This window comes from Gekko japonicus, unplaced genomic scaffold, assembly GCF_001447785.1.
Source record: "Gekko japonicus isolate JY-2015 unplaced genomic scaffold, Gekko_japonicus_V1.1 scaffold1415, whole genome shotgun sequence".
Taxonomy (NCBI): domain Eukaryota; kingdom Metazoa; phylum Chordata; class Lepidosauria; order Squamata; family Gekkonidae; genus Gekko; species Gekko japonicus.
In genome coordinates this window covers 99,323-120,836 of record NW_015176013.1, presented here as the reverse complement: position 1 = coordinate 120,836, position 21,514 = coordinate 99,323, and the positions used below count along the sequence as shown (strand labels likewise).

Sequence of the window (21,514 nt, the reverse complement as noted above, 5' to 3'; positions counted from 1 at the left end):
TCGAGTAGGATTCTGTGTAGACCTGCTTAGGATTGCGCTCGTAGTGTTATCTAGCAACAACCTATGCAATTTAATTTATCTCCCACACAACAAGGACTCATGGCATGGATTTTTTCAGATAAGTAGTCATTAGATCTCTCATTAGCAAGACCCACTCAGAAAAGAGGCATCCAATTTATCTGGGCTTATTACTGGCATACATTTTCAAACTGAATCAGACACTTGAATGATACTACTGTACATGGACTTAAAATCCCATTCACAAGCAAACAAAGATAATTTCACTAACCATCACTACAGTCACGTTACACAACTCACCTGCCTTGACCAATAACATAAGGGATATTCAGAAGCTTCAGATCATTGAAGATGAACATCCACACAGCCTTCACGCAGTTTTCTGTTGCTGGTTTGACCAGTAAATCCAGGTTTGCATCTCTGTCTATGACAGATACTATATAAGCCAGAGATGGAGTCACCACATTCTGGACCCGCTTCCACAGTGTGCGCCTGGTATAAACATCAATAAAAACAATTAAAACAAGACATGAAAAACAAGATGTTAAGCACCAACAAAGATTTTCAGGAGCATTCTAGTAGAACAGTTACATATCAAAGAATACTATATAAGGGGGAAATCACCCAAATCCTCCATTTCAACCCAACTTCCTTAGGACTTCCATACTCTGTCTCTTGGAAGCATCTGTCAAAAAGGGTGAACCATGCTTTGAAGCACGGCATACTACTTCAAGAATTAATGTTACCAGGTGAAACAGACATGTTTCAAATTGGCATAGAGAGCTATTAATTCAGAAATAAATTTTTAATGCAACATTTTGGTTCTAATACTGCACACATTTTAGATTATTGTGCCCAAAAACCAAAAGTTCCTGCACAGGCATAAAACCCATCAGTGTGTGATGCAGAGACTACAAAGTAGTAATCAGACATTCCTCCTCTGTGTGCCAAGAAGTGCCTTAGGATACATAAGGGTCTTTTTAGATAGTGTCCTGTGTTTTTAGATCTATGGAAGTGTAGTGATGTTAATTAGCGTCGATACCTGAAAGTTCCTGCTTCCTGCAGGGCACTGAGGTTTGATGCCGACCGCAGCACCCACTCTTTCATGGTGCAAGAGTTTTCCTCCTGCTCTTTCAAAAGACTTAAGAGACGACTCTTTGTTATCTTCAAGAAGGAGGCTGAAAAACAGCAGAAGTTTTCTAATTAGTACTCCCCACAAGTTGGGAATCCATTAGGAATAAGCAACTGGAAATTCTCCCCCACCCAAATCTCTCATCCCTGCTATAAATTCTTACATACTCTATCTTCATTTGGACAGCTTTGGGGAATTTTCTTTTTTTTCAAATTTACAAAGTAATATTTTTTCTGCATACCTGGAGTGCTGTCCTGCCCCCCACCTCCAGTATGCAGAGGCCCTGTCTTTTTCTGAGTCCATGCTTACCAATGCTGCTTCAGCACTTAAAAGTTAGCCAATAGGACAAAAATACAGGGCTAATTTACCTAGATTTTAACCTCAGCTGAGTTGGCGACTGTGTATGCTTATGATCTATGCCGATAAAGGTTTTGAACTTGACTTGACATCAGCTGAGATTTCCTGATTTCCGTTCTGGAATGCTTTCTACTGCACCCAATTAACTAGTACCCCGAATAAGAAAACAGAGCACATAGTACTGGCTGTACCCAATAACACAAAACAGAAATGATATTTCTCAGCCTTTTCAACGTGTCTATGTTTGTTAGTTCCGGCAAGTTAACTCCAGGGCTTCACATACTGTGGAATAAACTGACATATAATGCATTCTGGAAAGTTTGCAAGACAGCAAACTTTTATGGAATCAAGTGCTTCTAGTCATTCATACCTTTCAAAGAGTCTGTCTCACATAGGTGACTAAGGAGGATTTCAATTCTCCTAGTGCTGCGGTTACAACCCTCATTTTGGTCCCTCAGCATTCCCACAGCACTTTGTACACAGGTTCTCAGAAGGATGGTGGTGTCTAAGACTTGGGTCTTTCCAAGCAAAGACGGGGGAAAAAAACCCCTATTAGTATCTTGAAATAGTTCAGTCTAAAAACAGATTCACTATTCCTTCTTAATGAAGGAGTATTTTATTTATTTAAAACATTTTAATAAATGTAATAGAGCCCACTTCTGCTTGCAGTGGCTCCCTAGTCTGACACCAGTGGAGGTAGCAGTAAAGGCGGTAATGGTGGAATATTCCCCTTGCAGGACTGGCAGTTAGCCAAGTATCTGCTCTGAGAAGAACACAAACAAAGCTAGAGAAAGAACTGGTACAGCAAAGCTCCACAAAGCTGTATACTGATGTTGCATATGACAGTAGCTGCGAGTTCCTACTAGAAGCACAAAGCCAGAAAATTAAGACAGAAAGTTGCAAGGACTCTTTCATTCCTGCACCTGCACCAGTATTCTAAAATTGTTAAGGTGTGAAAGATTTCACTGGGGAAAAGTGGAATATGCAGATATTTCTACTGTGAATATATAGCTCCCATAACATATAGAAGATTTTTTTCTCTATATAAGAAATAGGACAAGAATAATCATGACCTTAAATTATTTTGTGATTTGTTACTAGCATTTGTAAATGCACAATATTTTTTCCAAAGAGCGAAATAGCATGCACTGGATCTGAACTTACAGAATTTTTTCCTTGTTCCGGTGCTATCGATACTTCTACCTCCATCTCATCTTCATCTGTTCTCTCTGCCAATGCAACTGCAATACAGAATGTCTCAGAAGAATGAGATTTGCCAACTGGTAAACTTGGAAGAGTCTGCACATTTTTAGACTGCCAGAAACAGCTGTTACATACATGTGCAATACATACCTATGCATGTAAGCACATATACCTACCACACCCACACACCCTTCAGGTGCCTATTAAATTACTGAAATTCTTACATTCAAGATTTCCTGCAGTCTCTCTCTTGTGTTCCAGAAACAGCTGGCTGATGGTGACATTTCTGAAGGCAGTTACATCAGAGACCATATCCTTGGATCTCCTCAGATCATCAATGTGAACAGACTGCCACAGCCCTAGTGAACAACAATATTTCAGGATCACAGGTTGCACTACAGTGAAAGCTTCTTAGAAATAGAGAAGTGAGAACCTGCAAGGACTTGTGGGAGGCATTTCATTTCCCCCTCCCCCACTATTTAATCTTTTTCTTTCCTGAAAGCCCCGATAGCCTCTCTGTTTCTCCTGCTTCCTTCTCTCCTTCTAGGGTTGCCAAACTGGAGATCTCTTGGAATCCCCAATTACAGAGATCAGTTCCCCTCTGGGTTGCCAGCTCCAAGATGGCGAACTCCTGCAGATTTGGGGGTGGAGCCTTGGGAGGGAACAGTTTGGGGAGGGAAGTGTACAGTCATAGGAAGTGTATACCTGGAGTATTGTGTGCAATTCTGGAGGCCTCACTTCAAAAAGTATGTGGACAGAATGGAACAGATGCAGAGGAGAGCAACGAGGATGATTGGGGGCCTGGAGACCAAGCCCTATGAGGAAAGGCTGAGGGACTTGGGAGTGTTTAGTCTGGAGGAGGTTGAGGAGGAACATGATTGCTCTCTTGAAGTATTTGAAGGGCTGTCACTTAGAGGAGGGCAGGGAGCTGTTCCTGTTGGCAGCAGAGGATAGGACTCGCCATAATGCGTTTAAATTAAGGGTGGAAAGGTACCGGATATTATGGGGGGGAAATTTACAGTAAGAGTTGTGCTACAGTGGAATCAGCTGCCTAGGGAGGTGGTGAGTTCCCCCTCCCTAGCTGTCTTTAAGCAATGGCTGGACAAACAGTTGTCAGGGTTGCTCTAGGCTGATCCTGCATTCAGCAGGGACTTGGACTTGATGGCCTGTATGACCCTTTCTGATTCTATGATTCTATGAAGCAATCTCAGCAGGATATAATGCCATATAATCCACCCTCCAAAATAGTCATTTTTTCCCAGGGGAACTGATCTCTGTCATCTGGAAAGCAGCTATAATTTTGAGTGATCTCCAGCCCTCATCTGGAGGCTAGCAGCCCTAGTTACCATAGAGGAAATGGCTGCTTTGGAGGGTGGAGTCTATGGCATTAATACACCTCTGAGGTCCCTCCTCTCCTCTCCTCAACCCCCACCCTCCCCAGGCTCTAACCCCTTGATCTCTAGGAATTTCCTACCCTGCTGGAGTTGGCAACCCCATCGCAGTCCTACACAGCAGCAAACCTACTTTCATCTGCCTCTCTGTCTTAAGCTGTCTTCCTCCCTCCCTGGCAGCCTCTATCTATGGAAACTATGGTCCAGGTGTGTGGTCCAGGCCCACTTCCATGGTAGGGAACCCCTCAAGGGCTTGTGGAGGGGGGTTCCTCACTTTCCCTGTATCACCCCTCCCCACACTATTTCCCCTTTCCTTCCTCCTGCCTCATTCTCTCCTTCTCGGCCATTCGGAAACCTGCCTTTTATTTGCCTCCCATCTTCAGCTACATTCATTATTTATTTACTTCATTTATGCCCCATCTTTCTCCACAGTGGGGACCAAAGCAGCTTACATTATTTTCCTCTCCTTTTTATCTGCACAACAACCCAGTAAGGCAAGTTTGTCTGAAAGTATGTGACTGGTCCAAAATCACCCAGTCGGGTATTCAAACCTGGGTCTCCCAGACCCTACTCTGAAGCTCTACAGGGTGGCTGCTGTTGAACAGTTGCAAACAGCCAGGCCTAGTTGGGCCATGCAAGCTGGGTGGTATCAAGCCACCCAGAGGTTACTGCCATGTCTAGGGATGCCAACCTCCAGGTGGGTCCTGAAGATATCCCAGAATTACAACTGAACTCCAGATAACAGAGATCTGTCCCCCTGGAGAAAATGCCTGCTTTGGAAGGTAAACTATGGCATTATATCCAGTTGAGGTTTCTTCCCTCCTCAAACCCTGCCCTCCTCAGACTCTCCCTCCAAACCTCCAGGAACGTCCCAATCTAGAGCTGGCAACCCTAGTCAGGCCTGGGCCTAATGAGTACTCCCCCTTCCAAGGCCATAATAGGCCTGAAAAAGGCCCTGCCTCCTCCCCCTTCCTTTTACTCAAGAGAAAAATACCGTGGTTGCCTAGCAACAGGCACTGAGGGAATCTACTGATTAAAATTGCAGATGCTCCTTTTATTGTTTTTGGTTTTTTTAAACTCCCCAATGTATTTTTTTAGATTTCACATTTCTCTGCAAACCTGGGGCCCTTTTTTCACGTTTGTAGAAAGATCTGTCTTGCCTGGTCACAGCTCCAGTCACCAGATTTAAGTATCCAAGATTGGCTGACTTTGCTATTAGAATATAAGATTCCAACCACAAACTAAATCAAGGCGAGCCCAAATACACAAGCGCTCTAGCACTGATTTCCTTCATCTTCTTGTTTCACCAAGCCAGCAGTTTCCTCAAGAAGAGCTTCAGTTATTTTAAGTTTCCTCTGGTCTGACCAATTGCAAATGTTAAGAAAAGTACAAAGTCTTATGAATAGAATTGACAATGGCTTCACTACCTATATATGCCCTCTGTAATTAAAAAAAAAAAACTTTAAGAGAATCCAAAGATAATAATTAACCCTGTCAGCAAAATAATGCTGATTCTTTACTATTTGTAGTGAAGACACTGGTAAGAGACCCCATGTACCCAACTTTAGAAAGCTTTACTGTACATGTTTCCACATCATACATCACAGGTATTTGTTGTTTTATACATAGGGTTAAAGTAAAGGTAAAGGTTCCCTTGCTCGAAAGCCAGTCGAATCTGACTCTAGGGTTGCGGTGCTCATCTCCGTTTCAAAGCTGAAGAGCCAGCGCTGTCCGAAGACATTTCCATGGTCATGTGGCCGGCATGACTAAACACCAAGGCGGACGGAACGCTGTTACCTTCCCACTGAAGTGGTACCTATTTATCTACTTGCAATTTCTTGCTTTCAAACTGCTAGGTTGGCAGGAGCTGGAACTAGAGACGGGAGCTCACTCCGTCATGCGGCACACTCGGGTCTCGAACTGCTGAACTACCGACCTTCCACAGCCTGCAGTTCAGCGTTTTAACCACTTGAGCCACCACAGCTCCATACATAGGGTTGGATCTGACTTAATATTTACACGAATAGAAAGAGGGTTGCCCCCTCCTGCCCCCATTCTATTTCTGGGGCCGTTTTGCCCCAGGAGCAGCATTTCAGGACATATTTGCAGCAGAAGGGGCAAAGTGATGCCCCACTAACACCATGCTCCACTAATGTCATCAATATGCAGATGATGCCCAGCTTTATGTATCCTTATCCAACAGATTGGATTTAAACAAGTGCCATCCAGCTTTGAATTTAGCATTTCTGGAGAAAATACTAGAACACCCCAGGTGTTTGTGGGTGAAAGGGGTAATCTAGATCCCTTTCAGTGTGGATTCTGATCTGGCCATGGTACAGATACCAACTTGTTCACCCTGACAGACAATCTATACTAGTCTACTGAAAGGGGGAGTACATCCCTGATGTTTCTCCTGAACTTTACAGTGACATTTGATAACACTGACCATGATATCCTTCTTAATTGCCTAGCAGAAACATGCCAGGGGAGGACAATACTCCACTTGCTTCAATCTTTTCTAGAGGGAAGAATTCAGAAGGTGCAGTATAAATACAATAAACTTTCTGAGATGGATGGCATTCTTTATCCTCCAATGAAGACCGGAAAAAATATTAATTGCAATACTGAACAGTAGCAATATGAAACGTTTATGAAAGATACGGTGGATGCTACAGATGGAGCAGAAAGAGAAGCTCAAGGTGGTCTGTAATGGCACTGATGTCAGACTAGCAGGAAAATCAAACATTATTCTAGAGTCCTCTATACAGGTAGTCCTACCTCCATGAAATCCCACATAGGAGCTTCCTCCTTCAACTCGTGGCAGCTTAGTGATGAAGAACACAAAAACTGAGGCCTTATTCAAATCAGTTTTGTTGATTTCATTAACAGCTGAGTATCTGTAAGGGAAGGGAAAGGGTTGCCACCGGTCACTGCAGTATTATGGATCTTCGTCTCCTGTCCTACTTATTATGAGTAGCTTCCATTCAATCAACTTCCCCCTTTCATTATTTTAAGAACACTAAGGCTCATCTCTCCACAGCCCAAAACTCATAGAATTAGTAAACCTGGTGGGTGCCTCTAGCTCTGAACCAAGCTTACATCCCTTCCCCCCTCCTGCCCAATATATGTGCTGGATCCTATAAATGTGATCTGAAGGAACTGCCACTTAGGGTTACTCTCACAGGCTCAATGTTGCTTGAATTAAGGGTCTAGAGAGCACATCACACATGACACCTAGCATGAAACATACTTAGCAGAGGCAACAAGCTGCGCGCTGAGAGATCCATTTTCAAAGTCAGTCTGAATAATCAATATTTTATTTCCAGATGTGACATCAAGGAAATTCCTGGATGAAAAACCAGTACATGAGACAAAATAAGATCATATCATATCTTTGGCATATTCACAGAACACTACAGGGGTATCGCATACATCCAAAATCTCTGTGAGATTTTTTAACATAGCCCTGCCTGCAGTATGGGGTAGGAGTAGCAACCCTCACAAGGACACACACACCCCCCAACAGTAAACATGTGAAAGGCGGAAGCTCACCGAATTTCTTTCAAAAAAGAATGTTCTGTGTCAAACTGCTGCAAGGACAAAACTCTGATGCTCTCAATATTGATCTGTAGTTCTGCCTCCAAAGTTTCCATGTCTTCTGTTGTAAGGAGCCTGGAGAAAGTAGTGATCTAAAATGGTAAAGAAGAAAGCAAGTTTATTTGTCAAACATGATCAGAACGTTTTAAGCATCTTCCTGAAAAGGGAAGGAGTTGTTCCCCAAATCTTGGAATCCTGACTCGGAAAGGAGCTCCGTAGGCCCAAAGGCCTCCCATCCCTCCCTTGAAGCCATACCATAGTTAAAACCAATGGGAGTGATGCAGATGTATACTGGGGTCCCCAACCTTCTTGAGCCTGTGGGCATCTTTGGAATTCTGTCATAAAATGGCCATTGTGGGAGACAGAGCCACACACAGAGAGAAGAAACCCAAGTACTGAAGACAATAGGAGTAAGTTTCAAAGATAACACTGGGAAAGAGGACTGAGACAGTGAATAAAGCCAACACTGTAGAGGCAGCTGCCACTGAAATAACGTTATTTTAATCTGCATAGCCAATCAAACATCCAATGGCCAGTCAGAAGCCCTACTGGGCAGGAGCCCTACACACTTTCTAAAAATACTTGGTGGGCACCAGTGTTAGTGGGTGCCATGACACCTATGGGCACCACACTGGGGACCCCTGCTATATACTGTTTGAATAAAGCTATTTTTCCTACCACACACACTGGTTGCATGCAGGCTCTTGAACACGCCTAAGATATCACATTGGATGCTCACCCTGATAACTAGAAAAGCTCTGAGTAACACTTCCAACCATCACAGGCCAAGCTGCTGACACATCCTACAGTCTGGATAGGGACTCAGTCTCCTATTTGCTCAAATGGACTCTTCTGGAGCCACATGAGGAACATGCAAATGATGTGGGGAAGGGAAACAACACATGATGGCAATAGGAAATGTAAATTTCCAACATCTAGGAACAGTATTCAGGGATCTTCCTCCTTTCCCCAAGGAAATCCTGACACTGTGTTGTCTAATTCTGGTTTCAAAATTTTCCTTCTGCATGAGCTACCTATGGATCTTAACAAACCGGGCAGGACAGAATGACACTTGGTCATGGCAGTCAGGTGGATAGTTGTCACTGAGTTTAACATTGTCTTAACCAGCTGTAAAAAAAAAAAGCTCCCAATCAATGACTTAATACATTCAGCAAAAATTAGACCTGTCTCTGGTTGCCCCATTCTCACATGCTGCAGGTCTTAATCTTTATATCCCCAAACAAACATAGCTTCCTTCAACACACTTCACTCTTGAATCATATCCAAGACAGAGATTAAATGGAAGTCTAAAGGAACTGCTGAAATATACCATTTCTTTAAAGCTATGAGAAGTACGTTCCCATGCTTACAGTCCAGGGGTAGGCCTAATGCCATTTCATAAGAGCTCTGAATGTTTAACTATACAAAAGAACAAAGGAAAGATATTTTAGCAACTCACCTCAGTGAAGACTGTGACACCCCTGGACTCTGTGCAACGGCAAGCATGGAGGAAATCGGCTAGAGAAATGTGCTGCTGTTGCTGAAAATAGATTCTAGCCAAATTTTCTGCATGAAAGGCCCCCAGTTGTGAATTACCAAGCCGGACAACAGAATCTGGGGTTGCACAATTCAAGAGGACTAGCGTGGCCTGCTTTTGTATTTTTTGCATCAGTTCTTCACGAGGACAATCGTTTTTCAGCTTCTCTGTCACTTGCACGACAACTGAGGCACAGGTGTCGGGATGATACCCAACAAAGGCATCAGAAGGACTGTATTTTTGCTGGCCCATAAAATGTTTTTCTGTATCCACTGCTATGAAGTTGCTCACCCATTTCTTCAGTTCTTCCACAACGTCTCTCTGCAATTTGTTCAACACAGTATTGATATCTAGATAGTGTTTTTCAAGTCTATTGATTAATGGAATGGGAAACTGTTTGTAGACCACTTCTTTCTCCTCAATAACAATCAAACGGAACTTTGGATGCACTCTGCACTTCACTCGATGGGTTCCCAAACCCAAGTCAACATATTTTTGACCAGCAAGTTGCACATAATACTGGTTGAGGGCATCATAGAGGCTCTCGTAGAGATTCTGCAGGTTAAGAAGGACCACCATCTTTCCTGTCTCCATGCAGATCTTCACTCGGTTAATGTTTCTGCAGATCTGAGTATATTCCTGGTCTTTTGGAAAGCTGGAACCAAATATAATTTCTGGCTGCTGTTCACCTTTGAAAAAAGCTTGCTGGAGAATCTGCAGTGCTGCATAGTTCTGTGTTAACACTAGCAGATATCGGCATTCACCATCCTGAATGTCATTGTATATGTTTTGGTTGACCAGGTCAATTGTGTTGATGTTCTCAAGAATGACATCTCCTTTCTCTGGGATCTTGGACATAAAAATGTCTAAGGCCTTAACATCTTCTTTGCCACTGAAGTTACGGAGAACAGCCTCTGCTATGTCATGGGGAGATGGCTTTCTCTTAGATGTTTTTGTCAAAGCAAAAACCATTTTTATGAGGCTGTAATAGTCACGCAACCCAAAAAACTCCTTACTCTGGATCTTGCAAATTTCTTCGTATGCATTTGCAAAGATGGGGAAAAAATGTTCAATTTTATGCAGAGTGACACGTTCTGAAGAGCAAATACCCTGTGCGCTTTTTATAAGCTCCTTTTTGTTTGGGTCTCCACGGGACACAAAGATACCCCGATTCATCTTGGCAGGATCCAGAGCCCAGTTAGATATCCCAATAAAGCCAACTTTTTTATGAGGCCGTGGATCATCATCAACACATCCATCTTCCAAGAGGGGGTGAAGGGTCTTCAGAGGCATTTTCGAGGAGTCTTCAGCCAAGCCAATTTCATCTAAGACTACCACAGAGACATACTCCTTCAGGTTCTTCCCTTCTTGGAAGCGAGCACAATGCTTAAAAGTATTTATGATTCCCTCAGGAGTAGAGTGTGGGCTGCACTGAAAGGACACCAAATGGATCTGTTTCAGTTCCTTATACAACTCAGAATATGCTGCTTGACCTTGCATGGCATCAGCCACGATAGTTTTGGCAAGAGATTTGGAACTGCCAGGTTTCCCAATAAGAAACAAAGGGATTTTAAGCTCAATGCAGATTACCATCATGAACACATTTTCCTTCAGGGCCAAGTTCCTTGCTATTGTTTCCCTCAGAGGTGCACCACTCAAGAACAGGTCCTGAATTAAGTTGATTTCTTCAAGAATTGTCTTTTCATTGTCATATGGCTCTGGAAGGACTTTGCTGATGACTCTTCGGTATTTCTCTTTCTTTTCCAGGGAGGCATGGTAACAGACACCAACTGCAAGTACCAAAGACCAAATAACTGTGTTTCTCTTCATGCATTTTTCATCTGTTTTCTTATCTGCAAGATACGTTGCCAAGTGTTTGATTAGGAGCTCACTGTGACTATGAAACCACTTGAAGACTTCCACACAGCGTTCCACATCCCTGAGGCTGATAAAACTACATTCATCACTCTGCTTTCTCATATAAATCTGAGAGTTATAAAGCACTTCTGTTATCGTCTTGATGTCAGCTCCAGACATTTGTACCGAGCGAGTAAGTCTCTGTACAATCTGCTGTATATATAATTTTTCAGTAACATTGTTCAGTTGCCCAAAATCCCACACAAGAGGTATCATGCTAGGAGGGAGTGCATGGACACGGTATACAAGCTGCCTAAGAGGAACAGAGCCAAGCTTTTCCTGGGTGTCCTCAGCTTTAACACGATAGCCTAAGCCAGCTGATTCTAGGCGCTCAATCATTTTTCCAGTGTGCTTACGATAAGGATTGCAGGCAGCTATGATCTGCAAGCCTGAGTTGTGAGTCAAAGGTTGTCCCTCTACTGTGTGATCACACAGGACTTCCTTGATGCTGCTGACAGCTGCAGTTGTGTTAGCTTCATCAAAAAATAAGATTGTGTCAAACTGGCGATGCTGCTTATTCGTAATAGCAAGTTGTTCAGCTTCCCTGACTTTGTTATAAATTGCATCTGCAGTAGTCCCCCCATGGACTTTGACGAGAGTCATGTTCTCGGTATTAGCACCACATCTACGCAATTCACACAAAAATTTTATAAGCCTGGTTTTTCCACAGCCAGTTTCTCCCATGATGACAACAGGAATCCCACATCTGAATCGCATCTCAATAGCCAGGATCTTTAGAATATTGTCTGTTGTAAGCTCATAAGTTTCATCAGGGTCAATTGGCCATTCAATTCCTAAAACCATGCAAAGTTTTGAAATTTTCTCATTTCTGGGCAGTTCATCGAAATTAACATTGAAGGGAACTCTCTGAAGGACCAATCCTTGGTACAGCTGAGCAGACATAACATTCTTTTTGATGACAGCGCCATTCAAGGGATTAATGGCATCAATCCCACCATTAGCATTGGCTTGGAGATGAAACCCAAGGAACGTCATGGATATACCGTCATGATTGAAGAAAATGTAAGGGTGAGGTTCAGACTCCCACCTTTTCCGAATGCGGAATGGAAGAAGATCTTCTTCAGTGACTCCTTCCATGTCAAAGAACTGGCTTCCAGGGCTTTCATCAGAAATATTAAGTGAAGGTGTTGCAAAATCTCTGGCCATCAAAATCATGAAGGTAACCACAAAATTTTTGAAGCCTAGCAAAGTATCTTCCACAAAATGAGGATTACAGAATACAGATTCTTCACAATTTTTAAGCTGAATATTTAGAAACCAAGCAAAGTTTCTCAGTTCTGACCAAGAAGGATCTATTACTCCACAATGTATCAGCAGTAACTGTAGGCATTGTATTGTAGTCCCTTCAACGCTGCCGGCTTCATACTGAAACACATCAAGATTATTGCCTGCGTTAGATCTTATTAAGTACTGGAATGGTCTCTGAAAGGCCTCACTACGGAAAATTTTGTCATCCATTCCTGGGTCTGAGCAGCCATAGGATGAATTCCTCTTAGTATCCATTTCTAGTACTTCCTTGGGAGGCCTGCACATTATTTTGGGGAACACATCAATCAGGTTGTATTTTAATCCAGAAGACATCTATAAAAGAGAGCAAAGAGGGTATAAAATCAAGGACATTGCATCACGTTTCCACAGGATTCTAATTTTGAATTGCTGGCAGGGCTGACAATTCAATACAGCCTCATAACAGTGACTGAAAACTCTTTATTAAATTGCAAGTTATTTTGCATTTCAAAAAGCTTCTGCATTTTCTTAAATCCTGCCAATTAATTTAAAGACAAATGGTTGACCACCTAAGGAGTACGTAACCATTCACGGCTCTTGAAATCAGATCAAGGTGACTGAGTACTTGCTCCATCAAATACAGTTGGCAGCTGTTTATGGAATACGTCCATTCATTCTAAGCATCAGACATCCATCCATTTGAGACTAGTTATTAATTACTACTGCAAGCATTGATAAATGCATTAGTATTTTTCTAGGTAGTAAAATACTATAGCCATCTTTGCACACTGTATGCATTTAATATAAGATACCTTTAAGTACTTAATACTTATACAACCCCATTGACTTACAGATCTTGTTTGCTTTTCTGGTGATAGAGATGCTTCAAGAATTTCTATAACATACAAATGACATTGCTTCCGCACCCAGAGTTTCCCATCTGTATCTCCCAGATAATGTAAAACTAAAAGCTTGAACAGAAATTCCTGAATTCCAGATTGGACCTAGAAAAAGAGAACAACTTAACAGGAAGGATTCATTTAATCAGTCTCTCTCATTCTTACTTGTCCACTTACAAAACAGTTTATTGTGGGTCTAGGGGCGATAAGGGAGCAAGGCTGAGGAAGGAAGCACCCAAAGACATTGTTTTGGGGAAATTACGGCCACAGCTTTTATTGAATACATCCGGAGGAGAAGTGGCGCAGCATGAGGGTGGATCCAGAATTGGGCAACCTGCTTGTCATCTGATAACACCCCCCCCCCCCACTGCCCACCTGCTGGGGAGATAAAACCATGGAGTGGCAAGCCCTGAGATCCATGCAGACACCAGCTGCTGTGTGGCTCCCTTGCCACCTGGTGGTGAGAGCCAGCTGGCAGCCCCAGAGCTAGGCATGGAGCTGAATAGCTCTACCACCAAGACCCCTTAAGGGAGTCCCCAGAACATGGGAGGCAGGCACAGCCTCCCCCCAAAAAGAATCCATCCCAAACCACCCGAGCTGTGACTAGAGTAACACGATAAGCAAACAAGTCCTGAATCACAACCACCACAACTGAAATGCAAAAGAAAAGGGGGGAGGATAGAAACCCCGTGAAACTCGGGACAAGTTTTAACAGAATAGGGGTGAGCCCGAGCCCTGCTCCTCTGGGCCGAGCTGCAGCTGAACACGCCCCCCAAGAGCCATGCAGTCAGTGCAGAACCGATGAACAGCCTTCCTCAGCTTGCCCCAGCCCCAGGCTGCAACGCCCCAGCCCCCGGCTGCAGGGGGGAGCGTGGGGTGTGCCCAGCGGTTTTTGTGGGGGGGGGGGGGGAGCGACATTTTTTACTACCAGAACTCACTGAAGAGGTGATGTCAAAATGAAATATCATGGGCTGCGTCTGGTGCTGGTGGTTCAGGAATGGGAAGAGAGACTTCAGCACTTTGCCCTCATCAACATGGGAGTCTATCAGCCGGATAGTTTTTAATGGCACTTTATCATTATGAAGTTTTGCCTTCAATTTCTCATGAAGCCTCTTTATATAGAGAGATTTTCCTGTTATTAATAACAAAAGCATAATTATTATCAGGCAGAACAGAAATTAAACACATCACATTAGGTTGGTTGAAAACTAAGAGCACAAGGTCCTGGATTACTGATCAACAAAAACAACAAATCAGATACAATTTAGTCTACATTCAAGGATATGTCCACACCAGCTATTTCCCCTGGATATATTCCAGGATGTACCAGGCCCTGCCGACATCAGTTGCACGACGTCCATAGTACTGTTCATGGTTAAATCTCCATTCTGGGTTCTGCTGTGGAAGTCTCAGCACCTCCCACAACATCCCTCACAACAGCACAGGCTTTACGATTAACATCGAGAGCTGGTATTTCAGCAGTGAACAAATTTACATACCACATCTGAACCTCACAATTTCTTTGCTAATTTTTGCATTCATGGATAGGGATACCCAGGAAAAAGATGTGTGTGTGTGTGTGTGTGTGTGTGTGTGCGTGTGTAAAGAGAGAGAGAGAGAGCGCTAGTGTGCAACGAACACCATAGAAATGAAGACAACTGATTAATTAAAAATGCAACAAAAATAAGTGAAATACTAAAGAGGCATTCTTGTGTAAATAAATTCAGTTCACTTTCCAGAAATTATGTGATCACTACTAAAAGATTCTTCTGGGCTACAGAAGCAAGCTGTTTTTATGCAGATCTCCATAGGGTTATCCCCCCCCCCCATTTTAGAATTCCTTAACGTCCCTCAAAATAGAATGCAAATTCCTCAATCAATCTCAATACTACTTCAAGCTAGAACAGACAACAAAGTCTGTTGCAGAAAAGCATTAAAAACACTAATACCTGGCAAGACCTAACAGGGATAAAAGAAAAGCTTTGAAGTTCTCCAGAGGTGATACATTTTGTTAAAACAATGAAGATCACATAAGTGATTAAAAAGGAAACCACAAAATTCAGATGCTAGAACCCTGCCAACGCACACACAGAGAACTGCATTCATGCAGAAATACATTAGTAGCATCAGCTCATAGCCCTAGCTTTCTGTAGGTATTACAAAATTTCAAAAATCCTTATTTTAAATAGATTTTTGTATAAAGTGAAAGGTGAATCAGATTTGGAATCCTCATCATCAACTGCACATGCCTCATTCCGATTCAGTAAATTCAGCTTTGTTAAGTGCTGAGCAATTAAGTACCCTAGTTTGTTACATAATTAAGGAGGTCACATTCGAAAATACTGTCCTATGTTGAATCAGACCGTTGGTCAACAAGGTCAGTACTGCCTATTCTGACAGGTAGCTGCGCTCCAGAATCTCAGGTAAAGGCCTTATACATCACTTACTACCTGATCTTTTCAACTGGTGATCCCAGGGATTGGCCCTGGTACCTTCTACATGAAAAACAGATGCTCTATCACTAAGGTACAGACTCTCCTGTCATGAACTTCAATACCCGTAACCAGAGAAAGCAAGAAACTAAAGAGCTGTGTGTCATCTTAATAACTGGAAAGGGCCTACTGATCACACACATGGTACACTTTCCTTTCAAACACCAAGTTTTAGGCCCGAGTCTACACATGCAGTCTACACACGCAGAAGAATGAAATGGTAATAAGATGGCGAAGTGCTGAGGTGGTAGAACTGTGAACTGCAGTTGAGGGATTACCTTTTTCAAAGCCCTCCTGTCTCAATTCCATTTTTATGTGGAAAACTAACATAGCATATAAAGGGCTAGGCTTAGAACCAGATGTCCTAGTGTTGTATTTGCAGAGTGTTTTAACATGCTGGAGCAATAAAAATGAAATGCCTTCCCTGCACTTTATTCACCACATTTTTATCCCACCCTCCCTCCAAGGACAGTACATATGATTCCCCTCTGTACTACTTTCACAACAACCCTCTGATGTATGTTAGGCTCAGAGTGCATGACTGAGCAACTCTGGGCCAGTGAGCTTCATGTCAGAACATGGATTTTGATTTTGGGTCTCTTGAGTCCCCAATCCAGTGCTCTAACCATTTCACCGTATACTAGCTCTCAAGTGGTAAAGACTGTTCTACCAACTAATTGTGTTGCTTTTATAGATCAAGCCTCTAAAAGTCTTTGAAAATCTTTTGAAAATATTTCTCTTACCCACTCCAGCTCTTTTGGAAGACACAATCCCAACACACATTTCACCCTTGAAGACAGAAGCTGATGAACGTGCAGACTGCATGGCTTTGTAATGATTCCCAAGATATCTTTGAATGTTCTTCAAAGGCTGCTGAGGGATCATGTGAACTCTGAACTGACTGAAGGCAGCAGGGACATAGCAGTGCTCTCTCTCACAGTTACACAGAATCACCAGGCGATAATCATCCTGGTGTTTCAAGTGAAGGTTTCGGAACAGTTCCTCAGATCTGTAGCCAACATCATAGCTCAACTCATCTGCATAGAGCACAGTATAAATCTTCTTCTCTCTGCAACCTGGAGTGAGGCATCTTCTCAAAAACAATGCCATTTGCTCATAGCTGGTCTGTGGTGTACAGAGCAAGACCTCATCATAGGAAGGTAGCATCTCCTCAGGACTGACCATGTAGATGGCCAAGGTTGAAGCCAACACTTCAGAGCGAGGACAGAGGATGAGATTGGGCCTGCCAGTATGAAGGCCTGGTGGGAATGTTCGCTCAACTCTTCTGTTCTCCATACCTGCGAGATAGTTCAAGAAAATGCCAAGTGTATCAATGTCCAAGCAGCCTGGGAAAAAAGAACTCATGCTCTTCATGTAGGATTCCCAGATATGCTCCAGTTGCTCAGTCAGCTCTTTCTCTGTTACCACCAACCCAAAGAGATCATCTGACTTTCCGGACATCAGCTGCCTGGAGACCTCTTGGACATCCTGTTTCCTGCAGTTGTGCTTTATGAATGACAGCATCAGTAAGGCAGCTTCACTGGGGTGTTTTGAGCCAAGCTCTCTGCACAAGTAAACAAGCTGCTCAGCCATGTAATAATTTAAGTAGAAATACTGTGATCGCTTTTCAGCCATGAAACAGTCCCACCTCTCCAGGAAACTCTCCATCTTTCTGCATAAGGCTGGGAGAACATCCATTACTTCTCCACTTCCCAAAAAGTCCTGCATAAAATTCAAATTGAAGTCCATGCCAACACAGAACTTGCTGTTGGGCGAGCAGTATATCTTAGTGATCCAAGATCAGAAGAGCATATTGCCAGCAGAGTAAAGTCTTATGAAGGACAGTGCAAGCCTCTGGACACTAGAAAATACCTGTATGCAGAAGCATTGTGGGAGACAGAATACAAATAGTTCTAGTAAACAGATGCTACTAACACAACTGATGCAGAACTCAAAATGGCAATGAAATTATACCATTATCAATAAACACACACAAAACTCATGCCTTATGGTTCAACAGCCTTGTAGACAAGGATCCTTTTCAACCTTTAAGTTACAGAGTCAGAAGTGAAAGCTTCTCTGCATTATACTGAAGGGACAGAACAGTTCTTTTGCTAGAATCTGCTTTAGAAATAGGACAGGATGGCATCATAATACATTCAACATTGCATTTTTGCAGGGAAAACAAATACAAGGATGACAACTGGTGACAAAATATTGTGACTGCTATTTTTTTCTTTTCTTGGTCTCCATACCCCTGCAAAAAAATTGTCTCCCCAAGTCAGCAAGCATATTGGTGCTGTAGACATCGGGTTTTCAATGGCTTTCATTTATTTATTTATTTTAGTCACTGCTCACCCCAAAGGGTCTCCCGTTGACTTACACATTAAAACCAATAAGGTAAAACAACATAAAAACAAATAATATAAATACTAACATTAAAATATTAAATTATTAAAATATGTGCTGTCACCATGCCACTATTAAAACAGCCTAAACGTGTGGTTACTCTCCAAAGGTCAACCTAAACAATTCAACCTTGCATGTCCCTGTGGAAACTGAACAAGTCTGGCAGGGCATGGGTGTTATCCGAGAGTGCAGTCCATAGGGTAGGGGCCACAAATGAGAAGGCCCTTCCCTTTGTGACAGCTAACCAAACCATCCTGGGGCCAGGCACCTGCCAGAGGCCCCAAGACGATGACAGAAGGGAGCGGGGGGGGGGGGGAAGGAGAGGGGGGGGGGGGGTAACGAGAGAGGTGGAGGTGGTCCCATAGGTATGAGGGTCCTAGACCATTAAGGTCTTTAAAGATTAACACCAATACCTTGAATTGGATCCGGAGACTAATTGGTAGCCAGTACCGCTGCTGCAGAATTGGAGTAAAATTAGCTGACCATGATGTTTCGGTCAGCAACCTGGCAGCTACATTCTGAACCACCTGCAGTCTCCGAAGCATTTTCAAGAATAGCCCTACAAACTGCAGTATCCAATCTGGAGGTGACCATTGCATCGATCAATGTGGCAAGGTCTGACCCAGAAAAATAAGGAGCAAGTTAGCAAGCCTGTGAAAAAACACCGACTGTGCTACCATGGACACTAGTTTGAACAATGATAGTGCAGAATCCAACCACACCCAGCGCTCTTTACAGAGTCTCCAGCTGTCAGCTGGACACAATTGAGTCTCAGGAGTGACCCTCTAGCAATAAGGAGAGAACACAGAACAGCTTCAAACTTTATTACAGATGTTTGAAATTACTAGTTCCTCTTACTCTCCGTTATCGTTCAACGTAGTCTAGAAATGGAATGTGCTTGAGAGTCACTCTTTCTTCATCAGCAGGCCAATATACAGTAAAAATACACTAAAAGGTAAGACTAGAAACTGACCTCAGAAAACCTCTCTACTTCTGCACCTTGTTCTACTTTGCCTGACATCAGCATCAGCTTGTTCATCAATTCTTTCAGCTCCTCCAGCGAATAATGCCGTAGCTCTTCTTGGTCACCATGGCTTTCCGAGATGGTCAAGAACAGGACCGTCTCCAAGGAAACCTTTAAAATAAATAAGTGGCAGCAGTTTAACAGAATTTAGTTTACTTTTTGATGCTTTGTATTCTTCTCAAGCTTACAGTCAGATGAATGCCATGCATAAAATCCCTAGTCTTCAGCATTCACAAATAAGTTATCTCTGTTAACAGCAGGACAGTAGCTGCACAATGCAAATCTCACAAATATATAAAAATTAATTTTTCTCAAGAGTAGTAATAGGAAATTGCGAAACCACAATATTTCCTGACTAACTAAGCTGTCTCCTATTACCACTGTTGCAAATGGTCACTTGTATATACATCTAAGTCTTGAAGAGAAACCTTCATAGACACATCTAAGCCTTGCAAAGAAAACTTCATAGACTGAATCTTTTGTATTTAATTGCCTTTTGATGCACCTGGTGAGTTTCTTCTGTTTCTGTGCCCAATGCACACACATCACTAAAGTTTGTGCCATAATAAATCTGTCAGCCTTTCAGATGCCACGAGATACTTTTGCTTGGTCTGCATCCAAAAACTATTGTTGAGAATGGTATTAAGACAGTGAGACACCACAAACTGATAATGAAAGCAGTTTACCAATAGGTGTTGTTATTACCATGAGTCATTGACAATAATCAATGTGACTATAATTTTTTTGCACAAGTCTTTTTCTTTGCTAGCTTTGTTTGTTTGTTTATTTATTTTTCCAATTTATACCCTGCTCTACCCCACCAAGGCAGGCTCAGTTTGCAGCAGGCTGCACAGTGACACACTAAAGAACACAGTGGCAAGAGAAAGATAAGAATCAAGGCCAAAGAACAGGGTGCTTTTGGCCTTTTCTTCTGTGGCCTCACCTTCTGACCTTCTACTGGTGCGTGAATTATGTAGATTCCTTTGCTATTGATTGTAGTTGCCAGGGATATAGATGACAGTTCCACAGAGCCATGGCTCTCTTTTATTGTTTTTAGCCATTCCAAGTATCTAGCAGAATCACGCTGTGAGGAGTAATAAGAAGCTATGAACCAGATTAGTCCTCCTAACCCCCATGCCTTTCAACAATTCAAACAACACAGAGGTGGAATAACAGTGTGCTGATAGAGAGTCCTGAACCAGAGAATCTTATACAATACTAAGTTTTTCTTAACCTCCTTTATCCCAGTGCCCAAAACAGCACAGAATATTTTGTGGCATACCAGAGACACAAAACTTCTACCAGTTCAAGGGGCAGCATATACACTCAAAAATGTATATAGCAGCATACTCTTAATATACAGAGCATACAGTGTTAACTATTTAAAAGCTGGATATCCTCAGGAGTGACAAAGTTTGGCATCTCTGTATTTCAGTCAGTAATTCTGTGCTGTATGGTGGTGGCCTTCAATCCACGTGTTGAGACCCACTGGAGGCTCACAGAGCCTCATCTGCTGGACTGCAAGCCCTTACAGAACTGCCATTTCCCCCCAGCTCATGGAAGAACCTGCTGCTAGCAAGCATGTACAGAAAGGCAAGGGTCCCACCCCTCCTGAGCTCTTTAGAACGCACTCTCACATGAGCAACAGGGCAGTGAAAGGAGATCAACTCAGCCGAGCACAGGATTCCTCCATGGCTCTGATCCTTGGTTTGTTCGTCACTGTGGTACACCTCCTGGTGCCTCGGCTTGTGTTTCCTGTCCCCAACTCTCTATACTGCCCACAACCTTAGCCTTTTACTCTGGCTCCCCCTCTTCCTGTCTTGCGACTGTCACATGACTCATGTTACGTGCATGCAGCTTAGTGAGTCCAACGGCTAGAAAGGCTGAAGACCACTGATATGATAATTCCACAGTAAACTCACACTGGGCACAAAGCAGAGTTAAAAACGTTATCAAATATACAACAGCAAATGGACTAAGGTACTGATGGAGGAATTACCAATTTTTGGGGAAGGCTGCAGTCACTTTCCAGGGCTTTCCACAATTTCTTCAAGCACTCCATGAATTCCTCAAACCCAGACTCCCGCTTCAGCTCATACAGAAGAGAAGAGTAGCCCAGTACAGCATCATGGAAACATGCAACACGATCTACATCCATGTCATTCTCTCCAGCAGAAATAGAGGCAAGGTCCACAAACACCTTCAGCTCAGTTATATCTAAGGGAAATCAAACACACTCTCAATTCACACATAGCAGGTAGGTGGTAATGTATTGGTAGTATTCTCAAGA

The 21,514-nt window shown here is 42.8% G+C and overlaps 1 protein-coding gene across 1 annotated transcript in view; it reads right to left on the bottom strand.

Moving 5' to 3' along the window:
• Positions 1-21,514, bottom strand: part of RNF213 (ring finger protein 213) — a 166,507-nt gene that overhangs the window by 49,298 nt on the left and 95,695 nt on the right. Inside the window, 15 exon segments of the mRNA XM_015426544.1 lie at positions 319-510; positions 1,061-1,196; positions 1,878-2,025; positions 2,672-2,748; positions 2,935-3,069; positions 6,880-6,998; positions 7,352-7,447; positions 7,654-7,790; positions 9,158-12,754; positions 13,252-13,404; positions 14,238-14,431; positions 16,535-17,663; positions 19,174-19,335; positions 20,168-20,308; positions 21,224-21,441. Coding sequence (XP_015282030.1) covers positions 319-510; positions 1,061-1,196; positions 1,878-2,025; positions 2,672-2,748; positions 2,935-3,069; positions 6,880-6,998; positions 7,352-7,447; positions 7,654-7,790; positions 9,158-12,754; positions 13,252-13,404; positions 14,238-14,431; positions 16,535-17,663; positions 19,174-19,335; positions 20,168-20,308; positions 21,224-21,441 — 6,634 coding nt within the window.